At 44.0% G+C, this 19,952-nt stretch overlaps 1 protein-coding gene across 1 annotated transcript; it reads right to left on the bottom strand.

Moving 5' to 3' along the window:
* Positions 1 to 8,126: 8,126 nt before the first annotated feature.
* LOC115384907 (scavenger receptor cysteine-rich type 1 protein M130-like) lies at positions 8,127 to 18,720 on the bottom strand (the record flags this gene model as incomplete). Its single annotated transcript, XM_030087087.1, has 3 exons — positions 8,127 to 8,170; positions 18,046 to 18,333; positions 18,417 to 18,720. Coding segments are annotated over 3 exons (636 nt in total), but the record flags the coding sequence as incomplete, so codon positions are not given.
* Between the last annotated feature and the right edge of the window lie 1,232 nt (positions 18,721 to 19,952).

The following is a 19,952-nucleotide window of genomic DNA, read 5'->3' on the forward strand; positions in this document are numbered from 1 at the left end:
AACTACTTTTGGTTTCTAATGAATGAAAGAAGCTCATCCACCAGTTGATAGTATCTGTTTGTCAGGAGCCTCTATGTTCAGTAGAAATGTTCTCTCAGTTGATGGAATCAGGCAGAGGTTTCCTGACCAGCTGGCTCTGGGTGGAGCCCGGAGAAGCTGCCTGCAGAACTTCAGCCAGATGCTGCAGAAGCTGCAGACTGCTCTCAACAGGAAGTGGAGTCCTCTTTAACACCAGGCTCACTGTTTGTTTCCACACAGGAGCAGCAGGCAGCTCAGCGGCTCAGCAGCAGTGAGCACAGAGCTGTTCACACGTTTCTGAAGTCTCTGACAGCCTTGGAAACATTTTCAAAATGCTCCTAAAGACCTTCCAGACATTACAGGGAGGCCTTCATACAATGTACAACAAACATTCACTCATTTCTGTCAGAGATTATTTTAAGTCTTTGGTCACATGGAGTCTCAGATTTTTTTTAATTTTTGAACCAAAATACTGGTAATCCTGGTTCCCATGACTGGATGTTCTACTTCATGGTGTTCATAACCAGATGGACTCCAGGAAGAATTATCAGTCAGATAGATTTTCTGATTCATGATGAGAAAAGAAGTTCTCTGTTGAGGAGTTCCAGCTTCTTTTATCCACTTGACAGCAAAGTGAGAGCAGGGCTTCACTCTGCTGACATGAGAGCAGCATCAGAAAGGATCCTGACCGTTATCAAGAACACAGAAAGAGGACTGACGTCCAGCACCTCACATTATATCTGAGTAGAACCAGAACCAGGGCAGTGTGGTCAGAATGGAGCAGAAACACAGACTGAGCCTGGATCTGGATCCATTCAGAGGACAGCTGGCTCCAGGGTCAGGGGTCAGGGGTCAGGGGTCATGTCATCTGTGGAAATGAAGTGTGATGATTCTCTATTAGAAGTTCAGCTTCAGATGTGCATTGAAGCCAGTTTTAGTCCTGCTTTAATGATGTTTCCATGGTAACAGATGAATATAACCTGCAGAGCTTCACTGAGTTCCTGATCACAGATGATGGAGGCTGCAGTCCAGTGAGAGCTGGATTCAGAACAAACAGCTGAATGACAGGTCTGATTTCTCTGGATCACATTTCTATTGATTATTTCAGACACTGATTGATGAGCAGATCAACTCAGGGAGACTCCTGCTGCTCATCTGGTCTTCCTGCTGTAATCAAGTCAGGAGCCACAAACTGCAGAAACTGACAGACTGACCCTCATCTTCAGCTGAACCAGAGTTCACCTGGTGGTCCAGAACAGAGTCTGGGGGAGTTTCACACCTGACTGAAACTAATTCTGGTCCAGACTGGACCAAACAGGCTGGTGTGTCCTGGTCCCTCAGTCTCCCATATGGTCTAGTGGTTAGGATCCCTGGTTTTCACCAGGGTTCAACTCCTGGTATGGGAAAGCTGCTTTCTTGGGATTATTGAAGTTCAGATCTCATCTCTGTGGTGGTCATCAAACCTGAAAGTCCTGCTGATCTGTCACACACTCTTAATTTACTTCATGCTGCATGCTGCAGGTTGACTGTAGCCTTCATGTCATTTAGAGTTCTTTGTCTCATAAAAACTCAAGTTTCATGTTGCGTTATGTCGACTCCACCCACACCAAGTTGGTACTGAGCTGATAGAGCTGTCCATGGTGCTGAAGTATCAACTTCATCCGCTGAAATGATGTGAAGACATCAGATCTGAACAGCATTTGGCAGCGAGTGGCTGCAGGACAATATTTACATCCAAACAGGTTACTTCTCCCTGGAGTCCATTTAGGAAGAACAACAAGGACACGGCTGGCAGACACATGTGATATGGACCCACTAAATATATACCAACATATCAGTATTGACTATTTGATCAGTATCTCAATAAAATGAGAAAAACTAACAGCAACCAGCAGAACAACAGCTTTGTTGAGAAAGCTGAAAGAATATACGAAGAAAGGGAAAACTCCAGATCACATCCATAAAGAGTGGATTCTATGAAGGTAAAGTGAATATTTGTCTCTGGAGAAGCATTGTGTAAACTACAATACAGAGATTTCTCCATTCTAAAGTTGTTATTGAGGTTCATCCTTTGATCTGTTTCAGAAACTATTTTAAAGATTTGGTGATGTTTTGAAAATTAAACTGAAGTCATTATTCAATGCAGAGCATCGTGTTTATGGTCAGATGTAACGACTTTCAAGAGCAACTTGCACCATAAAAAAAAACAAAAAACCTCCATCTGTGCATGACCAGATGTGTCTGTGACATTATCTACATGGCCACTAGGAGGCGCTTGGTTTGAACCCTAACTCTTGGTGATCATTTGGGGCATGACTTAAGGAGCACTGAGGTGGTTTTCTCAGGAGGACAGTCTCTTAAAATCAGCTCCCGTCTCTCCTGTACTGACACATGAAGAGGTTCAGTAATGGAACCACTGCTGAATATCTGACAAGCTGAACCATGAAGTTCATCCACAAGCAGTGACCATGAATCAAAAACCACTGAACAGACTCTGGAGGACTCCTGGGACAGTAAGGTTACCTGGAAAGACCATGACAGCTTTATAATAAACACACTGACTAATATGTGTGCCAATAGAACGCTACACTGCCACAAAAGATTGAACTAATTCAGATTGACAGTTAAAACTGTGTTTTCATGAAGACACACTCAAGATAAAACACAAAGTCAGAACTGGTGAAGATAATGGTAATTAATAAACCTTTCCAGACAGTTGATGGAGAAACAAGGTGAAAAACAGGCAGGGAGCTGCTGGAATAATGAAAGGATGACGGTGGTTTCTTCTTTCAGAGAGTTATCAATACAGCCCAGAAAATCATGGGCTGCTCTCTGCCCAGTCTGGAGGACATTGCCTGCTCTCGCCACCTCAGCAGAGCTGACAACATTATCAAGGACTCTTCCCACCAAGGCCACCACCTTTTTGACCTGCTGCCCTCCAGCAGACGCTACAGGTCCCACAAAACAAAGACGAACAGGCTCAGAGACAGTTTCTTCCCCAGAGCCATCACCACCTTCAATAAGCACAAAAAACTGTGAACCCCCAAAAATGCTCCTCAACCTGTGCAATACTCGGGTTTACTACCCACTCAACTGTGAATAAACCTGTGCATTACTTAAACCACTTTCCTGTTTATAGAAAATCTTTTTATTCTTATTCTTGCACAAATGTCGCTGCTCACCCTATTGTTTTTTTAAATTATTATTTTTTTAATTTTATATACTTAAATTATTCTTAGATATTTAGCCATGGAGAGCCACATCTAATTTCGTTGTTTCACAATGTTCAGTTTGTTGTATACAATGACAATAAATACTATTCTATTCTATTCTATTCTATTCTATTCTATCTCATATGCATCATTTAAGAAAGACATTTTCAGATACTTGAAGTTGAAAAGCGACATACCCTCTAAATTCAAACAGATCATGTGTCTGCCACCTCAAACTAAACTTGAGGAAACAATAAACACAAATGAAGGAAGAGGTCAGTGCTCCCAATGCTGTAATGTTTTCATGGATTGCTGCCCTGATTCAACATCAGATCAATGAAAAGCCTGGAGAATGGACCTTCAATAAGACATTGATTGATTACAATCACAAAAATATCTCCTCAGTTAAACACAGTCAGCCTGAGTGGAGCAGATGATAATATATGATTAGATGAGCATCCATGATATGACTTAAAAACATAAATGAAAACGGAGTCAAAAGTGTAAAAAGGGAGATTAAAAAAGGACATCCACCATGGTCCAGTATATGGCAAAACAACACTTTTTTTTCACCACAGTTCACAAAAGGAAAAGGAACCTTGCTCCACTGTCTGTAGGAACGTGATCAGATTCATCATTTCTGGAAAAAGCTCAAAAAGCATCTGGTCTTCACAGCAGGAAGGTTCAGAGGACCGACTTCATCCCTCCACTGCACTCCGCTCAGCGTCCGCCCGGTCTGCCGGTCTGCCCCCTGCTGGCCTGCAGAGACATGATGACACAGGAGTGAGGAGAGTCTGGCTCCACCCAGAGCTCCAGAGCATCAGCAGAGAGGAGAACAGTACCTTAAAGTACAGCCACAGCGCCCCCTGCACCAGCAGCAGAGACAGCGGCACCACCACCCATCTGACGATCACAGCTGTTGGATCTGAACACACAGAGAACAATCAGCGTCTGTCTGAGGACTGCTGGGAGTGAGACCATCAGAGTCCTCCATCTGGGCTCCCTCTTGGTCTGGATCAGGTCTGGGTGGCGCTGCAGAGACCAAACCCCTCCAGACATGTCTGTCCCTTCCATCTTCCTCCAGCTCTGCTGGCTGGACTCCAAGTCTCTCCCAGACCAAAGCAGAGAGTCCTGGACCCCCTCGGGGCCTCCTCCCAGTGGGACCTCCTGCTGGACCTCTAAAGGGGGGAAAACCCACACATGTTCTCTGGAAGGGTGGAGTAAAGGAGGAGTCAGCTTCTTCTTACCGAACACAGACAGAGACAGCAGGCGGCTCTCTGAGGAGAAGTTGTGTCCAAAAACATGGAGGTGATAAACACAGCTGTAGTTTCCCCGGTGGGCGGGCTCTGCGGCAGGAAACAGGAAGTGTGCAGAGTGATTGACGGCCGGCTGGGTGGAGTTGTAGGAGGTGTTGGAGGAGGTGAAGGTGAGCTGGAAGGAGCCTCCTGGGTACTGTGGCTGGATGGAGCAGCTGATGGTGAAGGTGGAGCCCCAGACCACCTGGAGCCCCTGCTGCTGGGCCTCAGAGACCCCAAGGATGGAGGAGGAGGAGGACACGGAGAGGACTGGATGGAGCAGCAGGTCTGGAACACACACACACACACACACACACACACACACACACACACACACACACACACACACACACACACACACACACACATCATTCACAGAACTTTAACTCTGACTGTGGTGAGTGAGGAACACACCACTGATGAACTTACCTGAGCAGGAGAGATTACTGCTGGAGTCACGTTCAAGGAAAACTGAACACTTCATGAAATCAGACCCAGACTGAAAGCAGTCGTCGTTGATCACCATTGTAAGTGTGGAGTTGACTGAACGTGTCTCATCTGCAGACACGGCAGAGCCGCAGTGAAGATGTGAACAAAAAACAGCTGCTTTCTCCAAAGACCACCAAGAGATATATGTTGGTCTCCAAACTCCAGAACTTCTGATCTGCAGAGAACCTGCACAGCGACTGTTTTCTCCCACCAGCCTGGTTTCAGGAAACCCTGAACAAAGAGAAGAGAGAGAGGGTGGAGTGAGAGTGAAGAGAAGAGCAGTGGAAGCTGCAGCTCCTCTTCTACCTGAGCAGGTGAGTCCAGCAGCTTTACCAGGTGAGCAGCTGCTTCTAGCTGAGCCTGAGCTTCTACAGTCCAGCAGAGCAGACTCATGGCCTCCACACTGGAACTCTGGGCTCCACCTGGGAGTCTGCACATCTCCATAGAGCGCCCCCTGCAGGACTGAAGGAGCCCCGCAGCCCAGCTCCCGACACACCACCTGTGCATCCTGCAGGTCCAGGTCTGCTTCACACACTGAGGACCAGGTCTGGTCAGACGGGTTAGTCTTCACCTGCAGTCTGCCTGAACAGCGACTGGATCCATTCAGCAGCCGCACCCCGTCTGAACACCAGGGTTGGGGAGGAACGCAGGACATGTGACACAGTTACAAAAATAGGATACAAAAGCAGTGTAACTGTAATCCTTTACCATACATTAAACATTTGTAATCTCATTACAGGTATATCTGATAAAAACATGGATTACTGATCAGGATTACACTTGAAAATCAGATTGAATATTCCAGACATATGAGCTGTCCAGACTTTACAGCACAAACCATGACACTACCATAGATATATGAAGAGCAGTGATGGGAGGAGCCGCATTAAAATAAATCTCGTTACTATTTTTAGTCACAAGTAATCTAACTACTGACTTTTCCCAGCGTTACACCGTTACCATGACTGACAATGAAATTCTGTATTTCCGTTCCTATAATTCACCCTTTCAGCTGGTTCTTCCTCCTCCACAGTCCAGTGGAGTTTGTTTAGAGAAAGAAGGAACCTGACTGGTCCAAAGTGCGTCACGTGACATGACAGAGGTACAGCCACAGAGCCCTGATCATTCAAAGGATTTTAAACTCAATGGAAGTTCAGACCTCTACTGACAAATATCCATGTCAGTAGCTGTGGAAATGTGATCTGCAGAGGCAAACCAGATTTGATGGTGTCTCAAATTATCACACAACAACATTTGAATCATTTAGATTAATGGAGTTCTTCCTGTTTGTAGTTTAGTCTCTCAAGTGTCCATTTATTTCATGGATCAGATGTTCAGTTTTATAATAAATAACTGAACAGGCATCTTGAAGTTCCATTCAGAGGGATCTAGATTCTTTGAAGGATTTAAACAATTTTATCTTGCAAAAGTAACACAAGAGTTATTTTGCCTTGTAATAAAAATATCATAACTTAGTTACTTTCTTGAAGGAGTAACTAGTAACTACAACTACTTTTTAAAACTAACCCGCCCAACACTGATGAAGAGTGGACTGTTGGTCCGGACTGCATTAGAACTGACTGTTCTTCCTCGTGGCCACCAGGGGGCGCAGCAAACCAAAGCAGCCCAGCAGTGACTGTATGAAGAGCAGCTGCTTCCAGCTGGTCCAGCTCCTGGACAGTTCACCTGTATGGAGCACAGCTCCTCCTTCAGGGACTGCTTCCTGGACGCTTGTCCACACTGACCACAGCAACAACCGCTGCTGGGAGCAACTGAGGCTGAGCACAGAGCTCAGCAGGTAATCACATTACTCATTAGTATTGAGTGTTTGTGGAGAGTGAGAGTTGACAGAACACTGAGTGGATGACACACTGTGTTTGTCCTTGTCTTTATTTCTGTTTACTGGTCTAAAACTAATGTAAATTACTCTGCTACATAACTTTGTCTTCACTGTTTCAGTACTTAGAGGAAGTTACCGACTACATTTTATACAGGTAACTTGTAACTGTACCGGATTACGTTTTTAACGTAACCCTCCAAACCCTGCTGAACACAGAACAGAACGTCAACCAGGGGAAAAATAGAACCTCATATGAATCAGGAAAAGCTCAGGGGAAAAATAGAAGCTCAGAGAAATCAATAGAACCTCACAGGAAACAGCAGAAGCTCGAAGTAAACATTCAAAACTGAGAGGAAAGAGTAGAAACTCATACAAGACGATAGAAACTCAGAGTTATTGATAGAAACTCAGGAAACAGTAGAACTCAGCTCAGCTCCAGCAGTTGAGGTATTTTCATCCTCAGATCTTTGTGGATTTGAGTTTTTTTTCTGACAACATGATTTTCTTGGAGACCAATCAGCTGATCTCTGGTTTGAGGAACAAACTGAAGCAGCAGACAAGCAGCAGGAAATTAATCTGCTGTTAAACCAGGAAGGAAAGATTCATTTTTTAAAGTCAGCAAAACATACCTGAGCAGGTGAGTTTCAGGGTGCGAGAGGAGATCCATGATGCCACACAGTTCCACAGATCAGATCCAGATTGAACACAGTCTGAGTCGATTCCCCACATAGATTGATATGACACATAAGTTGGTTGTACAGAAACAGCAGAGCCACAGTTCAGATGTTCACAGATGAGAGCTGCTGTCTTCAGGGTGAAGCCATAGCCCGTCACAGGTCTCTGTTCACCAAGAACTTTCAGCTCCAGTCTTCCTGCACAGCGACTGGCTCCTCCCACCAACCTGAACTCATCGCCCCCTGAACCCAGAGCAGAGAGAGAAGAGAGAGAGGATGGAGTGAGAGTGAAGAGAAGAGCAGTGGAAGCTGCAGCTCCTCTTCTACCTGAGCAGGTGAGTCCAGCAGCTTTACCAGGTGAGCAGCTGCTTCTAGCTGAGCCTGAGCTTCTACAGTCCAGCAGAGCAGACTCATGGCCTCCACACTGGAACTCTGGGCTCCACCTGGGAGTCTGCACGTCTCCATAGAGCGCCCCCTGCAGGACTGAAGGAGCCCCGCAGCCCAGCTCCCGACACACCACTTGTGCATCCTGCAGGTCCAGGTCTGCTTCACACACTGAGGACCAGGTCTGGTCAGACGGGTTAGTCTTCACCTGCAGTCTGCCTGAACAGCGACTGGATCCATTCAGCAGCCGCACCCCGTCTGAACACCAGGGTTGGGGAGGAACGCAGGACATGTGACACAGTTACAAAAATAGGATACAAAAGCAGTGTAACTGTAATCCTTTACCATACATTAAACATTTGTAATCTCATTACAATTATATCTGATAAAAACATGGATTACTGATCAGGATTACACTTGAAAATCAGATTAAATATTCCAGACATGTGAGCTGTCCAGACTTTACAGCACAAACCATGACACTACCAGAGATACATAAAAAGTAGAGGCCATAGACATATAGCGAGCCTTGATGGGAGTAACTGTTATTCTGTCTCCAGTGGTTCGGTTCATTTCTTCAAACAGAAATGACCTTTTCAAACCTCTAAGTTCATTTGGCAAAACAGTCCAGTGGAGTTCAGCACAACACTAGATTAATGTTGCAATTCCTGTTTGTCACTTTTTCGGTCAAGTGTTCATTTATTTCATTAATCATATGTTTAGTTTTGTAATAAATAACTGAACATGCACCTTAAAGCGAACCCCAATTAAAACGTCTATTAGCTCTACAAATGTTGTCACTGATGTCTACACTTAAAATACGCTGTTAGAAAAGTATAAACATAATGCATAAGTTATAAAATGTCACTCGTTTATAAGATTATTGTTTACATGGTTGCGGCCATGTTTTGGCCACGCAATGCATTCTGGGAGTGATGACGTCTGGTCTGTTCACCGAGCAAAGCCACAAACCACTCACGAAGTACTTCTCTCGTCAGCTGCAACTGAACAAAATGCCACATTGCGTCGCTTTTGGATGTAATTTTGAAAACAAGGGAATAAAAGGAAGTGTGGTGAGCATCCACAGCTTTCCTAAGGAGAGAAAATTAAGAAAAGAGTAGGAAGATGCCTGTGGGAGAGTTCAGCTCCCCAAGTATCCATACCTGTGCTCAGAAATCACGTTAATTGCATAAAATAATAATATTCTAACATTAATTCACAGAACAAATGTTACTAATTTCAGATTGTTTAATACAATTAAAGGTTAAAAAAGAAGTCATTTAAAAGAGCCGCAGATCTGCTGACGCAGTGAATCAAACCCGCCTCTGACAGAAAGTTGTTGCATCTGAGATTATTCATGAAGAGAGTAAACAAAGGACGAATCAAACATGTCTAAAAGACAGTTAAATTTACTGTCATTTTTTACAAAGAAGGAAGGGGAACGCGATGATGACTCAAAACGAGTCTGAATAACACCAGCAAGTGACACCGAGCCGAAACAGGGAGGAGGAGGAGAATCCGGACATGGCCGTGATGTGGAGTGTTTTGGACTGTTAAATATGGTAAGAACACTGTTATTAGGCCGCCGTGCCAGATTTTAAATGATAACATAAGATTTGTGTGATCCATTGTAAGCTCTTGCAGCTCCTGCTGTGCATCTCAGTCAGCTGTTAGCTTAGCTGTTAGCCACCGACGAGCTAGCTGGCTTTGAACGATTCCTCCGTGCTCCAACATCAGTGGACTGGACGCGATCTCAACTTCTGAGACGGTGGAAAGAAGATTTAAACGCTGAGCGTCTCGGACAGAACGGGAAAAATTACGAACAGTTCAGTTCTGAGAGGAAGGATCTGAGCGGCGTAGCGGTGGCTTGGAGAGAACGAGGGAAATATTTTTGTGGTAGGTTAATTTCTGGGTTTAGCGTGGCTGTTTACTGTTCTGTTGGTGTTTTATCTTCATCTTCAGGGATCATTGTGTTGCTCTCAGGACTGAGGGAGCTGTAGCTGACAGTCCCAAAAAAACCCAAACAAACATTGGCCAGATGCCAAATCAAGTTGCAGACCCCTGCCCGATAATAATAATGATGGTAAATAATTGCCAGAACTTTTATACCATGGTTGCTATTTGAAATTTAGGCTTGTAAGTCTCACAGCATGGTGCATGAGCATTTGCGTGTTTTCAGCACTGTTTTCTGTTTTTTTTTTTTCAGCACTGTTTTCTGTATGTCTCCGGTACCTTATGATTTACAAATTAAGCACTAGATATTTTACTCTTGGTTAGATAAAATACTTCCCTGTTGGTGATTAGGCTTATGTTGGGTAGATCGGTACTGAATCATCATGAAGGCTGGCCAGGGCCCACAACACGTCCGGGTTTCTGCAGACAGCCTGAAAGTTTGGATGCGCTGTGATACAGGGGAGATCTATGGTAAAGTAGAGAGAGCAGCCATCTCCGTTTGTCATTTTTGTGTTAATAATGTTAATTGTGACGATATAAAGTAAATAAGTACCATGAACAGCGACAGAAAGAAAATTGAGGTCTTTGCAGCAGACGCTCTCTCTCGGTCGCCACTTAGAGGCAGCATCCACCAAGGCACCAGCGGCTGTGGCCGACTCTCTCTTCCTCTTGATAGCGACCATTTTTATCGTCATCTCCTTTGTTACTTTCATTTTCGTCCTCGCTCTGTATTTGGTTTCGTGTTGGTTCGAACTGAAAGGGTTGAACACCCATGCTTATAAAGCTGCGAACAGATCACTCCAAAAAACACTGCTGAGAGGTGAAACAACTTTGTGATGTCACTACCCAGAATGCTTTGCAACGTGCACAACAATGGCGGCCTCCGTGCGAAATAAACTTTGTTAAAATATAGATAACTGAATATATATATATATATATATATATATATATATATATATATATATATATATATATATATATATATATATATATATATATATACTGTATATATATATATATATACACACACACACACATTTACACACATATATATATATATATATATATATATATATATATATATATATATATATATATATATATAAATTATTCATAACTATGTTACTGACAGCAAGCTGAACCACATAGAGCAAATTTATCATTATAGTCGAGGTTCATTTTAAAGTTCCAGTAAGATTGGATCCACATTCTTTGACACATTTAAAGGTGCATTAAAGAGTTTAGAACAATAAAAATATTTTCCACCATGAATATGTCACAAATATTCAGTGATGTGTAGAATGTCCCTGACATATTCATTGCAAGTACCGCTAACAGTGCTAACTTGTCACTGGAATAGTTACAGTGCTGGTCCGGCAATTTGTGTTTCTTGGGGAAATTTGAGAGGATGTGACGTAATGCGCCTCCCGCTGGCCTGACTCGCTTAGCTTCCATTTTGTCCGCCATTACTCCGCCAGATGCTTAGCGAGCAACAACTGAGCAGGATGAGGATGGATCTTCCAGAAAGTAAGAAAAGACCGGCTTCTGGCACTGCCACAGCTCCAGCACAGACCCACCAGGCAGAAGAACCTTCAAGGTTACTGCAGCGCTGCTAACAGAGCGAGGAAGGAGGCTGACCAAAAGTTCCTTCAGCTGAAGCCATTCTTGTGAATCAATCACCTCTTCTGCATGCCAAGGCTGCTAATGCAGGTTTTTTCCCCTCTTCCGTGCACGTACATGCACGCAAGCCACAGGCACCAGCGTTTCACTGAGCTGCAGTTACGCCCAAGGCCTGAAGGGGCCGCTGTTTCGCATGAAACATGCAAACTCCTTAATGCACCTTTAAACACATTTGTTTTCTGAAGTAATGCAAAAGTTATTTTACCAAGTAATTAGTTATTTTCAAAATATTATAACTCAGTTACTTTATTGAAGGAGTAACTAGTAACTATAACTACTGGGACTGAATCTGCCAAATCTTCAGTGGTACTACTGGGCGGCTCAAATACGAGCCTCAATGTTCTATTTTGACAGGAATCATCCGCCAGTTTGGGTTCTAATGGAAACACATCTCCTAAATATTCCTCCAAACCTTTATATGTATTCGGCTAATAAACGTAAACTTCTTAAAAACACTAAAAAGCCATTTCTCAGAAACGCCTTGTCAGTTTGGCATACTTCTCTCGCATATTTGGGAGAGGTTGCTGAACTTTCCCAGTTCTCCTCAGTCTATGGCAATGATGATTTTGTTCCTGGCAGAGCAGACTTGGGATTTCAAATTTGGGCCACCCAGGGCATCGCAAAGATGTCAGACTTATATGATGAAAACGAAACCCTTCTGTCTTTTGAACAGTTGAAAGCAAATTACAATATTCCAATAAAACATTATTTAAATACCTGCAGCTTAGAAGTTTCATTCTTTCCAGGCAGAAAAACAATCTGACACTCCCAACTTTAACTCCTCTTGAAGACTGTGCTTTGAGGGGGTTACACTCTAAAGCAGGGGTCACCAACTGGCGGACCGCGGTCCGGATCCGGACCCAGACGCCATCCGTTGGTCCGCGTGACGTAAAAATCGTCATGAATTCCTGTCCGCTAGGGTCCCGCGGAGCGATCCGCGGACGTCCGCGCAGCAGTCAGATTTTGAGACCGCGTTGCGCGCAGCTCGTGGCGGTGTACGCATGCGCCAGACCGCGACAGCAAACCAAACATGACGGTAAAAGTGAAAGCAGACGGAGCTCCAGCCTGATGGCTCCACTTAAAGACACCAAAAGAGTGAAAAACTGGTGGAAAGAGAGAGAGACTCTGTCTGGAGGGAGGAGAAGATCCGCAGACAGAAGTGAAAAAGTAACTAATCGCTCCGGCGCCGCCCCCGCGATTCAGAAACAGGAAAAAAAAGCTAAATAAACTTTAATACTTAATGATAATGTACTGACAATGTAAGTGCTTAATTTTCTCTAAATAATCTGTAATAAAGAAGCAGATAAACAGTCTGTAGTGCCGGAAAAGCTTCGAGGCTGCGTGGATCAGTGTTCCTGCATTGAACGTTGCGCACAGCTGAGCTCAAAATGTAAGTCTGGGAGAGATATGGGAGAAAGCGCGTGCGCATCGGTGGTGCACGGACACTCCAAAGCGGACACTCCAAAGCAGACACTCCAAAGCGGACACTCCAAAGCGGACGCAGAAACGCGTACATGTGAAGCATGGACCAGCCTATGGGTTGGGGAGGCGTGGTGCCTGCATGCTGCGTCGGGATCCGTGAGTGGGGTGCTGGATGCCCCCCCCCCCCGCCCCCCGCCTTTAATAGACCCGTTTGTCCCCCGCTGTTGGCGGGCCTGGAGCCCAGTATGATCAGTCCACCAGAGTCCTGACAGTCACTGCCCGCCCAGCAACATGCAAATGAATGTTCCCTCAGAGTTGCTTGGATTTTGGGGCACCACAAAAAACCATTTAGTGATGGGAGGTTGTCAAGGAGTGCATGGATTCATTTGATTTGATAGTCAGCTATTGATGACATGTAGACGCTCATAGAACTACTAGGTTACATCAGCATATATCACACTAATTCAGTTAGACATTATGATGTTCCGGACCTTTGCTTTAACAAAATATCCCTGACCGGACCTCTGTGAATTTTAGTTGCATACCCCTGCTCTAAAGCCCAGGTTTCAGTTCTGTATCGGACCTTTGTAAGCAAATCCAAAGAATCATCTGCTCAATCTCTTCAAGCATGGAAACAGGATTTATCTGAAGGAGTAACGGGGGAAGAATGGTCACAAGCTTGCTTATTAGCTCAGACCCAATCTATTAATACAAATTCTAAACTGTTACAATTGAAATGGTTGAGCAGGTTATACATTACACCTGTTAAACTACACCGATTTAACCCCTGCATACCCGATTTCTGTGTGAAATGTGGGGATCAGAAAGGCACACTTTTTCACTGCATGTGGGAGTGTCAGCATGTTTTATCTTTCTGGGGAAACGTGTGAAATCTTGTGAGTGAAATTATAGGCAGGAAAATTCCTCTATTTCCTAAAATGTGCAGGGTTGGGGAGTAACGGATTACATGTAATGGCGTTACGTAATCAGGATACAAAAAAATTGTAACTGTAATCCGTTACAGTAGGCGCAAAAAATATGTAATCTCGTTACAGTTACTTCTGATAAAAACACGGATTACTGAGCGGGATTACTTTTGAAAATCAGACGGAATATACCAGCAACACCAGGGCTGTGTTCGAAACCGCATACTTACGTACTACTCATACTAACTTATTGAGTATGCAGTGTGTTTACACTGGCAGTATGCGATTTTGAGTATGCGAGAAGTTCCCGGATGCATACTGCATTCGCCAGAAATGTTGAGTATACATCGTGTGTTCACTACTCATACTGAAATTGCCCAAGATGCAACGCGACGGACATTTGAATAAACTTTGTTCAGTTCACAATGACCGTTTCTTCATGATGTACATTTAGCAAGCTGAGTATTGTTCTAGATTTAATCTTCCCTCCATTGTTTGTGCTCGGAGGTATGTTATGTTACGAGATTTCTGATTGGATTGACAATGATTAAAACTAGTAAAAAAAAACAAAACAAAAAAAAAACAAAAAAAACCCTTACATCTGAGAACAACTTCATGCTGAAAGCGACCATGATGTACCGAAGACGGCGAGCCGATCTTTGTTGAAGAGCCGAAAAAACTCTCCGTCGGTAAAGCATCATAATTGGCATAATAAGTGGTCCGTTAACGGGACACCGGTCCAAACGGCGATGTTAAGCAAGATATATTGCTGAAAGATTGCCTTCTTGTTTTCAAAGTAAAAGCACAGATTTATCACTGAGGTTGTTTTGCATGAGAAAGGGAAAGGGGTGCTTTATTTTGGTGAAAATAACCGGAAGTGCGTTGCTCACTGCGGCTGGCTTGAATTTCGCCGAATTCGTCCGAACAAAATCATAAACGGCTGGTATTCGGACAAATAAACGACACACTCGGCTCTAAACCACCACTTTGTCGCCTAATTTAAAAAAAAATCTCGATGAAGTTATACATTTGACGAGTTTAGAGCTACAGTGAAATCAGCTTTAGCAGATCGATTTCTGCTCATGGAAGAAGTGCAATGCATTGTGGGTTATTATGGAGTATGCTGTAGTGTAAACGCTTCGCATACTGTTTGATGGACTGAGTAAGCAGGATGCAGGATGGATAGTATGAGTATGTAAGGATGTAGTAGACAGTATGCGGTTTCGAACACAGCCCAGACGTCCGCGCCGTATACAGACATTGTGACACTTTACAGCACCTTGCAGCACTTTACGGCACAAACCGCCATATTGTAGATCTATAAACAATAAACATCATAGATATATAAATGATAGACGCCGCATCGACCGCTGTCTTGGAGCAACCTCCCGCTCTACTACCTTTAACGCGCTCTTCTACGTTTAACCGTGAATGAAACATCCCGCGATGCCGTGGATTTTACCCCCTGCTGCTGGAGTCATGGCTGCTCCAGAGAGAGAAACTCATTCTTTGGCTGGAAACGGAGACATTTTGTATCTAAGTCAGATGAGGCCAGAACTTCTCTTTAGAAATTAAATTCTGCCTCCCAGCCGTGAAAATGCTCTCAACATCCAGGAACTCATCAAACCTGAAGACACATCTACAGGTATGAAACACACCTGAACTCACAGTGAAGCTAAAGTGTTGTTAGCCTGCTAGCCTGTCAGTAACCTGTCAGTAACCTGCTAACCTGTCAGGAACCTGCTAACCTGTCAGTAACCTGCTAACCTGTCAGTATCCTGCTAACCTGTCAGTAACCTGCTAACCTGTCAGGAACCTGCTAACCTGTCAGTAACCTGCTAACCTGTCAGTAACCTGCTGCTGAGAACCTCAGCCTCACCAGGCTGAACTCAGAAGAATCTGATGGAGGCAGTAATATCTTCAGCCTGGATGGAGGATTTACTGGAGACTGCATGTTTCCTTCTGTCACTGAGGAATGAATCAACTCTGAACTCTTGAAAAACTACTTTGCTTGGCCGACCTGAACACAAACCCTGCTCCTCACTGCAGCAGTACAGCTACACAGCAGACTGAGGATAGAATATAAATGTGTGTTAACACTGTCAATGTGGCTCCTGGTGCTGCTGGACTGTAGAACGACTGGAGAAACACAGCCTGAACTGATGGTTCTGATCCTGAGTCAGAAAGAAAGGAAGTCAGATTCTCAGTAGGTTTAGAGGTTAAAGGTCATGTTGTTGGTATTAATTGGGGCTGAACACAGAGTTCAGCAGAGTTCAGAACACTCAGAGCATTTAGTATTTTCTGTGGAGAGTTGTTAATACACTGTGAGGATGAAACATTGTATTTGTCTTTATCTCTTATGTTTGCTGGTGAAGTAATCTAAAAGTAACTAAAAGTAATCTGGTACGTTACTTTTTAATTGAAGTAATTAGAGTAAGTTACTGATTACATTTTTTGACAAGTAACTTGTAATTGTACTGGATTACAATTTAAAAGTAACCCTCCCAACCCTGAAAATGTGTCTGTTGAATTAATATTTATCCAAAAGAATTTGTAGTTTCTAAAAAAGTGAAATCTTTGCTCAGTATATGTTTACTAGAGGCTAAAAGGTGTATCGCTTTGTCATGGAAATCAGAGACTGTTTGTCCAGCTTCACAGTGGCTGAAGGGATTGACTTTCTATCTTACTTTGGAAAAAATAAGCTGCACAGCAAAGAACAGACTTGACAAGTTTCAGGAAATATGGAGTCTTTTCTATAAATTTCTTGAGAAAAATAACATATCTGCTGATGGCTGGATGGATGACTGCTGATTTTCTTTGATTGGTTTTTCTCTTCTAAATGAGCAACGTCCTTCCATTATAGTTTCTAATGTCATCACTGTTATTTCATCCGGTTATTAGAAATGAGGAGCCTCGCTGTGTGTGAGCATTTTTTTTGTTTGTTTGTTTTGTTTTGTTTTTTGTATGTTCTGTTAAAATAACAAAAAAATAATAAAAACATGTTTGAAAAAAAAAAAAACTATAACTACTGACTTTTTAAAAGTAACTTGCCCATTTGACATCCCAGTTTACAATGCAGGACTGTGCTGTGCTCTGTGTACAAGTTGAAAATGTGCTGGTTGTTGTTTTGGTGGGGTGTTGTTGTACAATGTACACACTGTTTGATGAGGATGTGGTGCTTGATTGTTCAAAAAAAAAAAAAAAGAACCTAACCCGCCCAACACTGATGAAGAGTGGAATGTTGGTCTGGACTGCATTTGAACTGACTGTTCTTCCTCGTGGCCACCAGGGGGCGCAGCAAACCAAAGCAGCCCAGCAGTGACTGTATGAAGAGCAGCTGCTTCCAGCTGATCAGCTCCTGGACAGTTCACCTGTATGGAGCACAGCTCCTCCTTCAGGGACTGCTTCCTGGACGCTTGTCCACACTGACCACAGCAACAACCGCTGCTGGGAGCAACTGAGGCTGAGCACAGAGCTCAGCAGGTAATCACATTACTCAGAGTATTGAGTGTTTGTGGAGAGTGAGAGTTGTCAGAACACTGAGTGGATGACACTGTGTTTGTCCTTGTCTTTATTTCTGTTTACTGATCTAAAACTAATGTAAACTACTCTGCTACATAACTTTGTCTTCACTGTTTCAGTAGTTAGAGGAAGTTACTGACTACATTTTTTACAGGTAACTTGTAACTGTACGGGATTACATTTTTAACGTAACCCTCCAAACCCTGCTGAACACATAATAGAACGTCAACCAGGGGAAACAGTAGAACCTCTTATGAATCAGGAAAAGCTCAGGGGAAAAATAGAAGCTCAGAGAAATCAATAGAACCTCACAGGAAACAGCAGAAGCTCGAAGTAAACATTCAAAACTGAGAGGAAAGAGTAGAAACTCATACAAGACGATAGAAACTCAGAGTTATTGATAGAAACTCAGGAAACAGTAGAACTCAGCTCAGCTCCAGCAGTTGAGGTATTTTCATCCTCAGATCTTTGTGGATTTGAGTTTTTTTTCTGACAACATGATTTTGTTGGAGACCAATCAGCTGATCTCTGGTTTGAGGAACAAACTGAAGCAGCAGACAAGCAGCAGGAAATTAATCTGCTGTTAAACCAGGAAGGAAAGATTCATTTTTTAAAGTCAGCAAAACATACCTGAGCAGGTGAGACTCAGGGTGATAGAGGAGATCCATGATTCCACACAGTTCCACAGATCAGATCCAGATTGAACACAGTCTGAGTCGATTCCCCACATAGATTGAATTGACACACGAGTTGGTTGTACAGAAACAGCAGAGCCACAGTTAAGATGTTCACAGATGAGAGTTGCTGTTTTCAGGGTGAAGCCATAGCCTGCCACAGGTCTCTGTTCACCAAGAACTTTCAGCTCCAGACTTCCTGCACAGCGACTGGCTCCTCCCACCAACCTGAACTCATCGCCCCCTGAACCCGAGCAGAGAGAGAAGAGAGAGAGGATGGAGTGAGAGTGAAGAGAAGAGCAGTGGAAGCTGCAGCTCCTCTTCTACCTGAGCAGGTGAGTCCAGCAGCTTTACCAGGTGAGCAGCTGCTTCTAGCTGAGCCTGAGCTTCTACAGTCCAGCAGAGCAGACTCATGGCCTCCACACTGGAACTCTGGGCTCCACCTGGGAGTCTGCACGTCTCCATAGAGCGCCCCCTGCAGGACTGAAGGAGCCCCGCACCCCAGCTCCCGACACACCACCTGTGCATCCTGCAGGTCCAGGTCTGCTTCACACACTGAGGACCAGGTCTGGTCAGACGGGTTAGTCTTCACCTGCAGTCTGCCTGAACAGCGACTGGATCCATTCAGCAGCCGCACCCCGTCTGAACACAGGACAGGAGGTCACTGCAGCTACAACCTCAAGAAACACTGTAGCTACACTCTCACAGGACAGAAGACAGGATCACAACAAAAAACATGTTTTCACAACAGTTTTTTCCTGACAGTGAAACTGACGACAACTGGGATGGAAACATCGCGCACGCACGCACGCACGCACGCACGCACGCACGCACGCACGCGCACACACACACACACACACACACACACACACACACACACACACACACAAACACCTGGTCCTCTTGTTGTTTTGTGTCTATTCTTTATTTCTCTCCTGCTGAGTCTTTATTTAATTCTCCTTTTGATAAATGAATCTGTTTTTTTAACTTGACTCCACAGAAACATGAAAGCCTGTGTGTCTGAGCTGCTGGTTCATGTGAACAGATGGAAAATAAAAACCTTGAATCTTTCCTGACTGATCCATCCTGATGTCATGTTAGAAGCTTTCTGTCTGAACTCACCATGTGGAGAACATGCAGATAATGAAACCTCCCTGGTCTTACCTGAGCACCTGAGATTAATGGAAGAGGAAGAATAAGAGGGCCAGAAGCAATTCTTCAAATCTGACAGAGGCTCTGAACATTGAGATTTGACCATCCACACAGATCTTCTTGAGGACTCAGATGTTGTATTGATGGAAACAGCAGAGCCACAGTCCAGACGTTCACAGACTGCAGTTGATAACTTCAGGTTCCAGCCATCGTCGCCCACTGGTCTCCTTTCTCCGAGGAGTTTCAGCTCCAGTCCACCTGAACAGCCAGAGCTTCCTCCCACCAACCTGACCTCACCATCAGCCTCTGAGCAAAGAGCACAAAGTCAGCAAGAACAAAGATTCTCTTTCTGTCTTCATCTCTGAGGACTGTCTTTACCAGCTGGACGGTTTCTGTCTTCCAGATGGACTCCTGAGGGGAGACAGAGACAGAGTTCAGGACTCAGCAGGTTTCAGTGATTCTCACTTCCCATCATGCAGCTTGAGTTCAGAGTCGACATTCCAGTGAAACATGTTTGATCTGAAGATGAGCTGAAAGTAAGAAGAGTCCAGCTCAGGTCAGGAGCATCCAGACTGGGCCAGCAGAGGTCAAAGGTCGAGAATTAGATTATTTCTAAAAGCAAATCTAACAAAGTGAGTCTGACCTGAAGTCTTAAAGTGTGGGACAGAAAACTCCACATTTCAGTTTGGAATTGACACCGAGGCTCCGTTT

This window comes from Salarias fasciatus, unplaced genomic scaffold, assembly GCF_902148845.1.
Source record: "Salarias fasciatus unplaced genomic scaffold, fSalaFa1.1, whole genome shotgun sequence".
In the NCBI taxonomy this organism is placed as follows: Eukaryota; Metazoa; Chordata; class Actinopteri; order Blenniiformes; family Blenniidae; genus Salarias; species Salarias fasciatus.